General features: G+C 31.1%; 1 protein-coding gene across 1 annotated transcript in view; it reads left to right on the forward strand.

Annotated features, from left to right (window-relative positions):
- LOC136985174 (mediator of RNA polymerase II transcription subunit 1-like) overlaps positions 1-7868 on the forward strand; it is a 72474-nt gene extending 64606 nt beyond the window's left edge. The window contains exon 17 of the mRNA XM_067282382.1: positions 3430-7868. Within this exon, the coding sequence (XP_067138483.1) occupies positions 3430-7444 (4015 nt within the window). The 3' untranslated portion in view covers positions 7445-7868. The remainder of the gene's footprint in view (positions 1-3429) is intronic.
- Positions 7869-17554: the final 9686 nt, after the last annotated feature.

Raw genomic sequence — 17554 nt, forward strand, 5'->3', positions numbered from 1 at the left:
CAAGTAGCATTTGTTTTCCTGACGGAGGTAGGAGTTTAATGAATTTGTTGGTAATTAAATCTAATCCTGGCAATGGTTTTAGTTTTTCAATGGAGTATTTCAGTTCATCATAGGTAATGGGTGAATCAAGAAAATCATTCGTTAAGGCTGTTTGGTAATTATTTGATAGATTTTCATTAATCGGAAATCTATTGAAATAGTTAAACCATATTAAAAAGACTATATCTGGTTGGCGTTCTGGACGAATTTTACGCAAGTTTTGAATTGATGACCAGAAAAGTAGATTATTTTTGTTTGCTAGCATTCGTTGTTGTAGGCTTTTAAAATAGTTTAATTTTTTTGCTTTTAATAGATTGAAATATGATATTTTTAGTTGTTTATATTGCTTGAAAGATTCTTCTGAATAACTTATTCTAAATTGTTTTAAAGCTTTATTCTTTTGAGTTTTGAGCTTGTAGCAGTCCAAATCATACCATGGCTTCTTGAATTTATGTGATATATTATACTTTGAGTTACGTGTATGAATAAATTCTTTTATTACTGATTCAAATTGAAAATATTTTTCTAATCCCTCTGTTGGAGCATAATTCAGTAAATGTTTAATTCTGTTACTAATCGAAAGTTGGTATTGTTGATAGTTATAATTGGTTATTTGATGAGATATTGATTCATTCTTATGTAGTTGATTTTTTGCTATTTGAATAGACATTTTTATTGGAAAATGGTCAGAGAGATCATAGTTCAATACTTGGATCTGCATACATAAGTCTATAATTAGTTCTGAACATATTATTAGATCTATTGTTGAACAGCCAGAGTTGGTCAGACAAGTAAATTCAGACGGGTAATCATTTTTAATTCTGCCATTCAGTATATAAAGTTGTAGTTGATCCATATATTCAAGTAATTGCAGTCCTAATTTGTTATGTTTTTTATCTTTTGATTTACGAGTATTTTGAATTAATAAGTTGGGTCCCTTGTATTCCATGTCCATTTTTTGAGCTATTCTCGCATTTAAATCTCCTATTATTATAACGTAAGGGGTAATAATTTTCCATTGTTCAATGAGTTTAAAGACGTCTTTTAAAATCTGAAGCTGGTCTGGAGGGATATAAACTAGTATAATGGCTATTAATTTGTTTATCAAAAACTGTAAGTCTGGATTGGTAATTTGGATTAAGACTGCTATACAGTTATCAAGTTTTTGTAAATTCTTAAATACTCCTATATTTTTCTTGATGAGCAAGCTTAAACCACCATATGGGCAACCAGGGCCGACTGGTTTATGCGCCACGGTTGATATAACAGTATATTCCATGTGTTTATTTTTTAAACCTTCATGTGGGGAAGTCAACCAGGTTTCGGTTAGTCCCATTATATTGGTATTGTTCAATAAACATTTAAACTCCATACTATCAATTTTTTTCAATAAACCATTACAGTTCCAGTTTATTATGTTCAGGTAAGGTTTTTCTTGATTTTTATTGCAATCGGTTTCATTATTGAGTGTTGTCGAAGATTGATAATTATCGGAATTATTTAAGTCGTATATTCTAAAAAATCCTCTGCATTTACCAGTTGATTTGTTGAAAAGCTGTAAGTTACTTTTTTCTGTTTAATTAGAAGAAAATCATCTCGTAATTTAACCTGTATATTTCGTTTTTTTAGATCAACATAGTAAGGTAGTAAAGCTTTTCTTCTCTTACGAGAATTAATAACCAAATCTACAGACATGTTTAAATTTTGCCATGGTCCCAATGATTTATTTTGCTTTAATTTATTGAAGGTGATCATAATTTGATTTTGCAATTGATCAGATTTTAAAGTTAAGCATTTGATATTAATCTTAGAATTAGGAATATTATGAATGGATTTTATTTCTTCATCCATTTTGCATGGAATATTTAGTGAATGATTCAAGAAATTCAATAAGTCTTCTTCATTCCTGTCAGCAAATGTTTTCGAATAATCATATATTATTAAATTATTATTGTTTAATTTATTATGCAGTGCATCAATCTTAAGTTGAAGCAACTCATTCTCGTTTCTTAATTTTGTAAGCTCGGATTCGAATTTGTCATTTCTATCTCTCATAGAATGGAGTTGATCAGTAAAGTCACTAATGTCTTTATGAATAGTAATGATTTCATTGTGGATTAGAGAAAATTGGTTTTCAATTTTTTCGTTACTAGAAGTAATCAGATCGACTATCTTTGTCCAGAGAAGTGCAGTTGACGAGTCTGATAGTTCCATATTTGAAGTTGCAAATGAAGAATTCGAAGTAAAGTATTCACTTACCGAAGTGGTCGATTCTACTCTTCGTGGTTGAGTATATTCAGGTAATCAAGTTGCTTTCACCTTCAGCCGACTTTGTATTGGACGAAGATTGCATAACTCAAATTGTTGGAGGTCTACCTCTTTTCATTGGAGTTTTTTGAAGAGGATTTGGGTTAGGCTCGATTCTGGACATTAGTAGTAATAATTGAGTCAATTTTAGAATCAACATAGTGGAAAAAAACACAGAAAAAATGAACTGGGTAAAATATTTTCTGACGAAACCGGGTGTAATCGAAAACTCACCAGTCTCCATGACGATCGGAGCGCCCCCCTATATCGCAAGGAAAAGAATATAGAAAAATATTAATTTATGAATATGGTCAAAATATATCTTTCTCAATCACATACAGTCCCTAAAAGACAACTGTTTGATTTTCAAAAAAAAAAAACTTTTATGTTAAAATACTCAATAATTTGTAATAAATAATAAAAATATTTTTGGAAAATAAAATGAAAACTGCATCATGTCATTCAATATGTGAAAAACAGGCAAAATTAGAATGGTCAAAATGATCAAATTATGACTACTTACATCACAAAAATGAATATGGCCACACAAATTTTAAATAGATTGTTATAAATGTTTTAAATAGTAATTTATTAAAATAAAGTTTATTGAAAAAAGATTATTTTCTATATTACCCCAAAACTCCAATTAAAGTTCAAATTACAGGAAACTTATGCTTTATAAGAGAAAGTTATTAAAATATTCAAAGAAAAGAGTTTTGTTTTGCTGTAAAATTCAAAAAGAAGATTTACCTTTTAAAATTATACAAAATATGCTTTAGACTATGGTTTTTTGTTTTGGAATATGAAGAACTTGAGCTAATAAAGCTTGAAAAGTACTTGTATCTTTTAAATATGAAATAATTCATTCTAGTAAAACATAATTTTGTTACAATTCAATATTTATTTTTCTTTAAGCAGCTGATATTTATTTATCATTAAATATATGAAATATGAAACAGTTTTTGTAGTTTTAGTTAAGTTTTTCTAGCTTTACTTCATTATATGTAATATTTTATTTTAAAATATCATTAAATGTGGTAATTAAATTTAAAAAAGTACAATCTGTTCTGTTTTTAAAATTAGGTGTCTTTCAATACCAGTGACAATGAGAGCAGTCATTCGTAAAGCCCAAGGTCAGCAACAACAACTACGTCCGTCCAGTCAAGGTGATCTCTATTGTGCAGCAGTATCTAGTGGTGCTGGTGTCTCCTATCTTTCTCAGCATCCAAATTATGGAAGAAATCTTGCCAATGGTACAGGATTTCCTAGTGGAGAGTTTACGAACCTCTCTTCTAGAATGAATGGAAAGCAACATGATTTGAATATTGTTGGAACAAATAATGATCAAATTAATCATTTAGGAAAGACAATCAACATGGATCATAGTTCTGAACAGCAAATGTACAATATACCTTCTACACTTTCACATAATTCTGATATCATAAACCCTATTCATACACAATCATTAGCACAAACTAACTCCCATCAAGACTTGTACAGTATGAGTTCTGATAGAACATTAGCAAATACAACAAACCCATTACTTGGTACATTATTGTCACAAAATTCTGGGACTACAGCAGCTCAGTTGGCTCAATATCAACAAATTAAACAAGGTGGTTCAAATACAATGCTCATGAGTATGTTAAGTGATCTTCCTGCTGCTAATTCGCCATCCACATCGTTTCCTTTTTTATCGCAAGGGAATACGACTGTGGTGGCGAAACCTCGGAAACAAAGGAAACGTAAGACGCTTTCTGACAGTCGTAGTCCTGGAAGTACAATGGGGAAAAGTCCCAAAAGAAAAATGAGTGATGATGATGGTATTATAAAAGATTTGCCCACACCTGATGTAGAATCTTCTGAAAACATAACAACACCTTTTGAAATAAATAATTTATCTGTAGGAATTCCAGATCAGTCACTTATTGTTAGAGTAACACCACTTGAGTCTTACTTGAAAAGTGATGTAAATGCTCCTCAGCGAACAAATAGTATTGATAGTTCCCATACTGGTATTAGTGATACAGATACAAATGCTGTTAATGATGATTGTTCTAGTAGTGTGGATTCATACAATAGCACTCAGAATAAAAGACAGTACAGTTTTACTTCTGAATCAGAATATAATGCAGATTATATTGCTAATAAGACTTCAAATTTTGTGGAAAATATTACTGAATCAAGTACTATTGACTTAGATACATGTGATGCTAATGCATTTGGAATGGATTTAAATCCTGCTATTATGGCTTCAAAATTGGCAGCCAGTATGGATAGGCAAAGTAAAAAGCTAAAGAAATTTAAAATAGAAAATGAATTGAAGTCTAATAACATACTGTCAGGGGAGGAAAAAACTGAAGTGCAAGATAATCGAACTAATGTGGATACTAATGTTAGCTTCTTGTCTAGTTCTTTTGGATCTAGTCTTGACAGGTCACATATGGATGAACAGGTATCTAAAACTCCTCCTTTGTCACAGTCTCCAGATCTGGGAACAAGTTTAAAAATTGCACGTTCTGGCGATAGTTTAAAAGTGTCCAAGAGTGAAGGAAAACTAAAAAGGAAAGAAGGCAAAAGAACAGATGATGGATCACTTAGTAAAAAGAAGGGTGATGCTAAAAAGGAAAGAAAACGCAAGAGAATTGAATCTGCAGATGATGATGCTAAATCTCCAGTACGTCCATTGCATTTAACATTAGATTCAACTTTAATGCCACCTCCATCTACATCAAGTGGAGAAATATCACCATTAGTTTCCACTGCAACTGATAATCAGTTAGTAAAACATCCAAAGGACATATCTAGTAGATTATCCACATCCCCATCTCGCTCTAAATCGCCAAGTTTTTCATCAAAGAAAAATCTGTTAACAGCACATAGAAGTAACAGTCCTACCTCAAAATCACTTCAGTCTGGAAAGACTAATCAGAGTGAAAAATTAGTAAAGCCACTTCCTCTCAGACAGCCACAAGTATCAATAGGAAAAAGTGGATCAGATTCAGATGGTTCTAATTCATTTGTTAACACTAAAGTTACATTATCTACATCATTAAAATTGCAAACTAAGCATAAACAAGGGAGCAATTTTAAAACTAGCATATCAAATTCTTCCACTGGAGGAACTAACACTTCTAGTTCTATGAGTTGTGGACAGGTTCAATCAATAGGTAGTCATTCAAGTGGAGGAGGATCATCACCATCAAAGGTATCTACGAAACCCCCAACTTTAAAGTTGAAAAATTTAAATCTGCCTTCATCAACCACCATAACTCCTATACCAGTTAAAACTCATTCATCTCCAACACTTCTTGTACAATCTCCTATTGCAAATCAGTCTGTGTCTACATCTTCAATATCTATTATTCCTGCATCTTCTACTTCTAAAGCACTTATTTCTGGAAATAATGCAAAAGCTGGAAAATCTCTGTTGAGATCAAGAAAAGTAGGATTAAATGCAGTTATTGATAAATTAATGGTTAATGCAAGTGCACAACACATAGTACCTCCTGGTGACAATTCAAAAGCTGAAGGTTCTTCAGATCGCAAGGAATCAAAATCTGAGAAGAAGGAAACTTCTAAAGAATCTCTCAAAGACAGAGAAGGATCAACAATCAAAAGCTCTGAGTCTAAACCAAAATATTCTAGTTCTGATCAGTTTACTGTCAAGCAGAGCTCTGGAATTAAATTGACTGTTACTAAAACAAAATTTACTGATAACTCAAAATCTCTAAGTAAAATGAAACAGTTGTCTAAACAACCATTATCTTCAAATACAGCAAATTCTACAAAAGTTAGCAGTTCATCTGGAAGTTCTTCAACAGTTAAAACTGGAAGCATAACCACACCAAAAAAATCAGTTTCATCATCAACATGTATGCAACCTAAATCAAGTATGATTCAGTCAAAGAATAGTGGATCTGTAATTTCAAAGAATCAATCTCCAAGTAGCACGTCCTCCAGCATATCATTGTCATCATCATCATCACTACCAAGAACTTTAAGTTCCTCAGCCAATAGTGTTTCAAAGCCAAAAGTTACCATGTCATCACAAAATAAAAGTTTATTAAATGCTAAACTTTCATCAGAAAAATCGGAAAAATTGAAGCCTGTTTCAACTGAACTAAAAACATCTCAGGCTACTGAAAACAGAAGTGATAAAATGTCTAATAATTTTCTCAATGTTGGATCAAATCTGATGCCACCACCTCTACATAATAAATCACTTTCAGAACACAGGTCTTTGAGTAGCAGTAACGTGTCTAGTAAGCACGAGGAATCCCCCTTGAGACAGTCACCGAGGCATACGCCAAATCGAGATAATTCTGTGGAAGAATCTGAAGGAGAACGAGCATTCAGGCTTTTACTGGCTCAAACCAAAGTAGATAATCAGAATGGAACTTTAAATGTAGAACAGAGAGCAGCTACACCAAAACCAGTAGATGTGCCCAGTGGTGGAAATGGTGAAAATAATGTTTCAAAACATGAAACTGTTTTAAAACCGGAATTAGAAGAAAAATCACAATGGGTAAGTAGTAGCACTGATGTAAAACCAACTGTACCAAAGTGCCTTTCTGAAAAAAGACTAGAAGAATTGCCCAGTGAAAACATTGCAGTATCAGATTCCAGTGAAAGAAAATTATCAAACACTCAAATTGAAGCATTATCTACGGGTAAATGTGAACTTCCCACTACTGTGACACCAACAGTTTCTGCCGAAGAATCCAGCAGGTCATCATCATCCCCATTTCCCCCCAAAACCAGAAGAGTATTCCCTTCCAGCGAAGATAGTAGCCCAGAAGACGGTCTGGTGATAGATTGTCCCGGAACACCTAGGCTACAAAAGTCGCCCGAGAAAAAAGTGTCATGGTCGAGTCCCAGATTAGAAACGACGGTCGTCAATGACGAAAAAATAGACTCCTCTTCTGGTCCATTTAATGCCAAATCACCATTTCAACAGTCACCATCACTCAAATCGCCAATTCCGGTGACGACACCACCCTCCAACCATTCCGCCTCCAGTTCGATGTCGCGTCCCTCTCCGTACGATATTGACGACGAGCTGATGGACGAAGCATTAATAGGAGTCGGGAAGTGAGGACTATCATATTAAATGCTTTTATATACATCCTTGTGATTTTAAAAGATCGGAACAGTATTAGATCATCTATGACTCCGCTCGTCATATATTCTTGTACATAATTCTGAGGTTAAGTACAACATACAGATTTTTATAATATATATGTCCTGTGATATTAGGTCCCTTAAATTAATTTGTCATTTCTTTTAGTGCTTAAGTAGAGCTTATTAGTACTTGTATCATAAGATAAACATCAATTGCTGATGTGCAATTGTATACACACCTGCTTTGCTCAAATGAATAACGTGCAATACAGATTGCACATTTGTTTGTTGCTCTGTAAAATCTTTGGCATATTAGCAGCTGTATATTGGTGCATTTAATGTCTTTATTAGAGTGTATTATTATTATTATTTAATAAAGCATTTTTATACACTTCAAATATTTTCAGATTAATTCATATACTATTAATGGATTTGAATTATATTAGCTATTACAGATGAGTTTCAATTTGTTGATTAGTACATTTCCATATTTAAAAAAAACATTAAAAATTAACTGTAAATTAAGTGACTTCTTTAAATTAACAAGAAAAATTTACACGTTGAACACACACACACACACACACACAAAAAATGTGTTTTTATATCATATTAATTATCCAATTAAGTTAATTGATATAAAGAAGAAAATTGAAGAATGTTTACAAAATTCTAGAAATTAATTTATTAATTTTCATCAATGTTAAACTTCATTTTTTTAATCCCTATTAATTCAATTCATTTTTGCCAATGAAAAACTAATTTTTAAAACCACCTTCAAAAAATTTTTCAATATTGTTTTATCCAAGCATTTTTTGAGCTTTCAACTCCTCAAGTCACTCTGACAGTTTTAATTGATCCAAATTGGGAAATATTGTTGTGTCCACTTTATTCATTTGACCATTTGATTTGCTATAAGCAATTAACTACTTTGTAATGCTTTTTCATTTTGATTTGACAAAATTACTCATGTTTAAAAGAAGCGTGTACGGTTTTGTAAGATTCCATGATAAAACACTCAAATTGCAAAAGCTTGGATATAAATTACACTTTTTCTGCACTATTTTTAACAATCTGAATCTTTTGCTTATGCTGATGATATGAAAATTTCAAGAGGTGCTCTTTTATTTCAGCAGGATATCAAAATTTTTAAAAACTGATTAAGTCAATAATCTACATATCAGTCTACAGAAAAGTGCTTTTATGTATTATTTACCATTAACAAGTCTTCCAATTCTGTCACTTCACATTCTTTCATGTATTAAATATATTTTTCAAATTAAGGACCTTAACATTTTATTTGACAGTAAACTTACTTTTTCTTCTTGCATCAATAATTATTTAAACAGCTACTTATTGGTTGTGAAGTGTCTAGTGTCGCAATTGGGCAGTTTCCCCATGGATGTGCATCACATATTTTTTATATATATTTACAGTTTGCCAGTTTGATCATCATTGTTTGTTTTATATCTTATGTTACACAATTCACTTAATAAAATGCACTCCATGTTTTATCCTCTTTTACAGATTCACCAGAAGTCCTTTGATCCTGTTCTCATATTCCAGCTTTAGATCATAATATTTACTTTGATGGATTGTTTTTTCCTGATCTTTTAATGATTTACTTTTCTTTAATTATATTCATCTGCAATCTTTCAATAGATACACTTAAAATATACAGGGGAGTCTGTAAATGATTACTGTGATACTGTGTAACAAATTTAGAGTAATTGTTTATGGATACTCTATAATTCTGAACCTACCTTTCTTTTTCCAATAGGTTGTCAGTTGATGTACAAAATTGTCTTTATTTTAACTATTAAAAAAAATCTAATAACTTTATATAAAATTTATGTACAATTGTTTTTCATTATTTTACATTGCTATAACAATGCTTTTTATATTGTCATAAAAGCAAATGTATTTGTATTTCATTGGTTAAACCCTGGGAATAAATGTACTGTTAAAAATAGACCTCTGGGTTACATGGGAAATGTGAAGTACTACACCATATTGGTTAATGTATTTAGAGTGACAGATAAGGAGTTTAAAATTCATTCTCTCCAAATTGTCTAGTGTCATACAGCACTTTCTGTTCACAGAAACCTTTTTTGAAATAAAATTAGAAATATCGAGCATGGGAAAGAAATGCATTTGAAAGGAGCTAATGTCCAAATGCAAAACAACAAATTAATTATAGATGATAAGACATTTGCTTGTAATTACAAAGGTGAAATTTTCCAGATAGATGGTAAACAGTCTTTTTTAATGATATGATTTATAATGATAAACAGCATAATAACAAATGACAAGAATGACCAATATGAAGTTCTTTATTTGGATAATAATGATTATGATAAACTTCAATATTGCAGGTTTCCATAATTTCTGGAATCTGATATACAAAATGGATATATTCTGTCTGGTAGAGAAACATGGCATAATCTTCAGTAGTTGAATCAATGTTCTTTTCTAATTATAAAATTTATCATTGGATATCTTGTAGCCATGAAGGACCTTGAAGATCCAGTGGAGGCTTAATTGTCGGGCTCAGATTAAACACAGTATCCAAGGTTAAACTGATATTTTGAACATGATTTGTATTGATTTTACATTTAATACCAAAAAATTAACCAATATTAAGTTAATAGTATGCTATATTCTGCCTGACAACAGTTATGATGATGATTTCAAGAATACTTTGTTGCTTATAAAAAAACTACTTGATTACATAAAACTAACTTGATTTTAATGCTGTAATGGGGACATCCCGATTATTTGTTGTTTTACCGGTGACCAACAAGTTGTTTTGAGAGTTTCGAAAGATTCTACCATTAATAATAGAGGGAACTTTGTTATTCTCACAAAAATAATACAGGTCTTTTGTATTAAATGGTTTATTGTCAGGAGGTAAAGAAGGTATAATTTTACATACCATGTAACTAAAGGAGGCAGTGTACTTGATTTCATCACAGTATCACAAGAAATACATTTTCATATTGTAAATGATCTGTTTTATCAGAGATAAACAGGTGAGTGATCAGAGCCTTTCTTTCAATTATCCCTTTGATACCATCAGGCCCTTAGCCTCGAGTTTTTCATGTTACAACTCCCAACATGTTGAAAGTGTCACGTAGTACCATCTCACACACTGATGTCAAATTGAGACCACTAATTTCAGATGGGAATGGTGAGATGGAAAACCACGAGTTATAACTTGTGATTTCCCATCTCCCCATGTGAGTTCCTATTTACTTTGAGTTGAGCATGTGAGATTACGTGAAAGTGAAAATGGCTGACAGATATGCTATTCTGATCGCAATTGAAGCATTAGAAAGAGCTGAAAGATGTTAAGACAGTAATGAATTTTTTGACCACGAATAGATGCCTTTGATCTTCACAAAAAGAACATTTCAGTAGATTATTTAGGCTTTTAAAGAAAGTGGCATCAAATCTTATAAATACACTTCAACCAGCACCAAAAGAGCAGACTAGAAGATCCACATTAAGTGTTCAAACTAGAGTAAGTTTAAATTATTTTAATACAATACAGATATAATAAATGATTATTTAGCACATTCATAAATGATATTACAATATATGTATTTAAAATATCTTCCTCTAGTAATAATTAAATGAGTAAAAATTGCATAAGTGTATGTCGTCATAAATTGTAGACATTGTTAATTTTAGTAAAAGAATTAAATCTTTTAGAATTAAAACCTTAATGTAATCTTTAAATTTGAGTGTGTTAAAATTATATTAAGTGTATTGTATAATAGTATTTTTTTATTCTGAATGATTATTGCTAGCATTTATAAGTAAGTTTGATTCTGTTTTATTTATCATGCATTTTATAACTGTTCATTAGGTATTGGCAGTTGTAAGGTTTTTTTCCTGTGGTTTGTACCAGTTAGGAATAGGCCAAGATTTTACTCATAAGTATAATCCAGAAATCAGTAAGTTGAGTTATTAGAAGTGTTTCAAAAGCTATAAGGACTAATTTATTAAATGATAGGGTTAGAATTCCATTCAACATACAAGATCATGCATGATTGAAACAACAGTAAGTGAATTAACAATATTGTGGCATTCTTAATAGTAATAATAATTGTAAATTCTTCATTTCAGATTTTATCAAAAATACTCTTTCCCTGGTGTAATAGAGGCAATTGATTGTTGTCATGTAGCAATTTTATCACCATCTGTAGAGGTTATCAATTATCCAGAACATATATATATGTTCTGGATACATATATATACATACGTTATTAGAAAAAGATACCGCTCTCTTAATGTGCAATTGGTAAATATTGCATTACTTATATATATCAAAATATATCTAGCAATTAAAAAGTTACTTTTGATATTTATTGTGTTTTTATATTGAATTGCTGAAAATAATTTTATAATGTTCATAGCATAATTCAACTGTTTAATTGGACCCATATATGCAATAAGTTATCAACCAATATATTTTATTCTGATTCAGAATATCACAATATATCATCTTCCAAGAAAATGTTGGTTGATTTCTTATTGCATGTGTGGATCCAATATTGGTATGCATTTAACTTTATGATACACTAACAACACTTATATAGAATTAATACTTAATTTCATTCAATATACTTTTTTCAGATATGTGATGCAAACATGTTTACTGTATAATGAATGTAAATGCTTGTTTTCCTGATAGCATACATGGAAAAATTCAATTGTTAGAAAAGCCTTTCACAGATGGCATAATAGCTCCAACACATGCATTTAATTTTTCAACTAATTTTCTCCACAAATCAAATTGTCTTTTTCTTACAAATTCATTGTCAAATTTTCCACTATTCATTTTCTTATTATTTTCTATATATGTAACCAATATTTCTTTTTGTTCTTTGCTTATTTTTAAAAAATAAAACATTGGATATTTCCATATTGTTTCTGCATACTATATTGCTATATGACAAAACTAACTGTATCACTTGTAAACTAATTCACATCGATTTGTTTACGACTTGTTACAGTTGATTGGTTGAATCATTATAGTAGCAAATCCAGATGCATTGTAAATAATCCCATCGTGCTTAACGACATACGTAACCAAGTGAGTACGATTTATTTCCACTTTGCCTTTCGAGTTCACTCAATGGGTCTAACTCGAGACTACCATATTATGTGAGTTATAGTAACACGAGCGAGTTCAATGATGTCGATTCGAGTACAACACGAAAAACTCGATTAAGGGCCCAGGAGTTCCCAATCGACAATTTTTTGGTAAACGTGCAATATGGAAGGATGAATTTAAATCACTTGCTGTTTACATTGGATAATGTTTTATCAGATGAATATGGAAGAAACCTCATAGCCAATGATGTGCCACCTTAGCTATACAATTTCTCCAGATTTAATTTATGACATTAAATCTTAACATGCAAAAGCATACAATCAATGCATGGTATGATGGGTAGTGTTACTTCACAAGAAAAAATCTATGGAAATTAATTATTATGTTATGTTTCATATAAAAATTATTTAAAAGAATATAAACTATTATGTCAAAAGAAACAAGTCTTATTTTTGGAACTTAAATAGAAAACTGGCGACATGCAATAATTCTAAAATATTTTGGCAAATAATTAATAGTTCATTTGGGTACTTCAAGAATTCCCTTAGGAAGATGCTTCAATTATTATGCCACTAAATTCTCTAAAGATCATTTGTTACTTATTAATGATGAACAATTGTCGACAGATGTGTACGAAGTACAGTTTAACCCGATTATAACATCATCGGATATAACAACAACCCTAATATAACATCAAATTTTTATCAGTCCCACGATTTTACTATACTAGATAACAAGGGCGTCGCCAGAGGGGGGCAGAGGGGCAGTTGCCCCTCCCTAGACATGCGAAAAAAATTATTTAAATGCTAAGTCATTTATTGCCCGATTTATAATTCCCGCGCGAAAAACCCAAGAAGATTATGTTTTAATTAAAATAATCTTCTTAAGCTTCTTAAAATTTATGAATCGTTTTTATTTTACCTACATACAATTCATATCCTCTATCAATTTATATCATCTTGCCCCCCCTGGCCCATTGGCTGGCGACGCCCTTGCTAGATAATGTTAAAAAACCCACTTGTAATGACATAAAACCCTGTTTTAACGTCATATTTGAAGCACTTCCAAATTTTATTTAACAAAAAAAAATACTGTGTGTTCAAGTCCTAGGGTCAGAGTTCACTTTCCTAGAACGACTCTTTCCACCTGACTTCGGTGGAGTGAAATTCTCCACTTTTAAACGACGTGACGATCAGTTATTATTACATGCTCATTTTTAAATTACTTCATGCTAAATTGTTAAATATTCTATTTTTAATATAACATATTATATCAAATAGTTTATAAAGAAATAATTGAATTATTTTTAATTGGCATACATTAATTTAACCTTTTGTTGCCTTTTGATTCAACATTATTCTCAAAACTGGAAGTTCTGCTATTATTGAAACTTAAGACAAATAGAAATTTGTGTTGACTACGAACACAATACAGTGCTTACGACGATCACTTGGCTTTTCTTCTCCCTGTTATTTAGTTGACAGATTTAGTATTGTGTTCATAGTCAACAAGAATCAAGCGTGACACAGTTTCAAGTCATTAATTAAAATAGAAATTTCTTATAAAATGTAATTTTTGAAATTTTTAATTACACCAATGTAAATAAAGTTTATTTAAACATGTAGTTTGCATTTTTATACATACGATAGTAATAATTTATTATCATAATAGATACAGTATACTGTATTACCATTAAGAAATAATTTTATGGTAAAACATATGATGTAAAATTAGAATGGAGTTTATAATAGATTCTTAAACACACTTGGTACATTTTATTGGACTGAAATTATGACCCTGCAGATAACAACACTCGGTTATAACATCAAAAAAATTGCCGGTCCCATGGATGACGTTATAAATGGATTAAACTGTATATCCAATAGAATCAGAATATTTTACAATTTTACACTGGAGGACCTAAAAGGAGCAATTAACCATTTTAAATTTGGTACCTCACCTGGAATTGATTTTATTGGAACAGAATATTTAAAGTGTTTTTCAAAAATTTTTTACATCGGAAATTTTTAACTCTGTTAAAAAAAATTCTACTTTTCCAGAAAATGGATTGAATCTTTGATTATTCCAATATATAAAAAAGGCAATGTGTCCAAAATACCAAGCATGTCCCAAAAATTAGCCTATATCTTTAGTTTATCAGTTACAGGAACCATTTATATCTTTATTTAAATAATCCATTCTTCTAATCTTTTATTAATATGATATTTTGTGTCGGGAGAAAGCAGGTTTTTGACCTGGCCGATCTTGCCAGAATCAGATATTTGCATTAAATGCATTGGTGCAATTAAAATTGCAAAAAAAGAGAGGAAACTTTATGCTGTTTTTGTGGACTTGATGATTAGATCTGCTTTTGATACTGCTAAAGATTTATGGTCTCTATTAGAGAGAATGAGTATGAATAGTTTCTTGGTCTTATAATTGATATATATGCCAAAACTACTGCAAGAATAAAGATTTCAGCCAAAACAACCGATTCATTTGGTCAAGATTGGAGTTTTGCATAGAGAGATTGAGCCCACTGCTTTTCAATTTATATGTTAATGGTTTGATAGTGCAACTTGCTAAGTCTGAATTACCTGAGATTTCTCTCTTTGATCAGGTTAAGGTATGGTACATGTACTAATGTATGATGACGACATTAATTCTTGCCAATATTCCACAAATGTTACCAAAGAAAATTGCAATTCTAGAAGAATTCTATGGATTAACTATAAATATTTCAAAAACAAAAGTGGTAGTATACCTCCCTTCTTGAACACCATCACCCAGAGAGAGATGGTTCTTTAATAATCAGCTTTTACAAATCATTTCGAATTATGTATACCTGGGAGTATTATTTTCGTCTTCGGGACAGTTATTACAGGCTAAACGTTATAGTATAGGTAAGGCTAAAATGGCACTGGGCTCTGTCTGTAAAATTAATTCTGCTTATATTTATATAAAATTATTTCATTCAGTGATTTCATCTGTATGACTTTATGCTGCTCCTGTATTGGCAATTACTTAAAATGGAAATTGTTCTTGCTTTATATCATAATATCTTGAAAGAAATTTTGTTATACCATAAAATTCCAGCTTATATGTTGCATTTGGAGTTTGCTGTTTCTAGAATATCAGTATTAATAATAAAAGCAAATGTTTCTTTTTGGATTAGACTGTTAAAATTATTGTTATATACACTACTATACACCACTTTAACATAACTTTTATCAGTCTGTATAAATTGTGTTCAATAATGGATAATTGTACATATAATTGGATGTTGGTGTTGAAAAATTTGTTAGATCAACACGGTTTCTCATTTCTATGGTTGTCTCGAGATCCTCATTTGATTGAAATATCAAGCATTAATTATAAAAGTGTGTTGTGAAAAAAGCATTCAAGATTGAAAAATGCTTATAATTGGTCTTTGATGGAAAGAATATCATATTTTTAAAATAACTTTTGTGTGAGAGAAATATTTGTTTATGGACATAATTTTGACCACAACTGAGATGTGGCCAAAAAAATTTATATTATTTCTTTACTTATATTTTTAATTTTTTTGGCTTCTCAAATATGGTCTTGTATTATCAGTAATATCACTTTTGCCCAATCTACCAATTTATATACCAAGCATGTCCTATGGCATGTAACAAGGCACTATGTTACAGCAGTATTTAGGGCTCTAGTGCAAATAGTGGTGGTGGACATAGATTTATCACATTTCCAAATCCTCCTTTTTAATTTGTATTTTAACAGCATCATTTTACAGTTTGAGGGGGAATGAAATAGAGAATTTTAAAAAGTTCACAACAAAATAAATGGACAAAAATAAAGAGGCAGAGGAGTAGAAGTACCAGTTTAGCAGTGGTGTTTAAGATAAATAGAACAGTGTTCAGTTGTCTGAAGAATGATAAAGATAAATGTATGGAGCAGAGCAGGAGCTGTGAGACCCCCCAAGTGTGTGTGCACTTGACACCTCTACCAATAAATCAGCAAAAGAACATAAACATACTAATGAACTATTTGCTATTTGACAAATTTACGGGTGACTTCAAACTTCAAATAACTCAAATCAAAGTGTGCATGCTCCTTTTCCTAAGTAATATAAGTCCTAAGATCAGTAAGCATCTCTGGTTGGGGATTAAACTTCAACATTAACCTTTCCTGCAGCCTGAAATTTTCTAGGAAAAATTCAAGACCGAGATGAGTGACCAATCAATTGATTGTGGGTCTGAAACCAATTGGAATGTTCCAATCAAGGGTCAAACCTTATAAAAACCCATATCCCAAGGACACAGAACTTTTTCAATCAACTTGTGAAGATTTTCAATCGATTCCTGCCAAATAGGCGGAATTGACAGAATACACTGCATAATTATTCTGTGCTTCACCAATGTGGTGTTTTTGTGACTGTGCTTGTGTGATTTGTGAGAACACACCCAAAGCTCCAAACAGATTTACCCTTCTCACTGAAAAGAACAATTGACAGGGAAAGGCAAATACTCATGTCCTGGAACAGACAAAAAGTTTAGGTGGTCGATATAATTTTTCAGGTAAAATTGAGTTAGTGTAACATTCTCTCATTTGAATAAGAACTTTTTAAATGCAGAAATGAACAGTCTTTTCCTCCTGAATTCATTCACCCACTTTCATGGCCTTTCTGATATTAAGGCATGCCTTATCAGCAGCCTGAAAATGGATTGTGAAAGCAATAGGTACTGTTAGATAATTACCAGTTGTTATTCAAAAATTACTTTTGCCTAATGAGCAATGATAATATATTGCCCTCTACAAATCTTTATTTTTGAACGTCTATTAAGAAAGTTAATGATACTAATGTAGAATTTGTAAGAATTGTAAATTGAAATACTTTCCGAAATAAACTTATTTTGTTTACCGTATTCTCTTGCTCTTACAAGATAATTTAGGAGATATCTACAGGTTTTTTTGATAAATTAT

Source organism: Centruroides vittatus, unplaced genomic scaffold (assembly GCF_030686945.1).
Source record: "Centruroides vittatus isolate TY-2023 unplaced genomic scaffold, ASM3068694v2 contig_955, whole genome shotgun sequence".
Lineage (NCBI taxonomy): Eukaryota > Metazoa > Arthropoda > Arachnida > Scorpiones > Buthidae > Centruroides > Centruroides vittatus.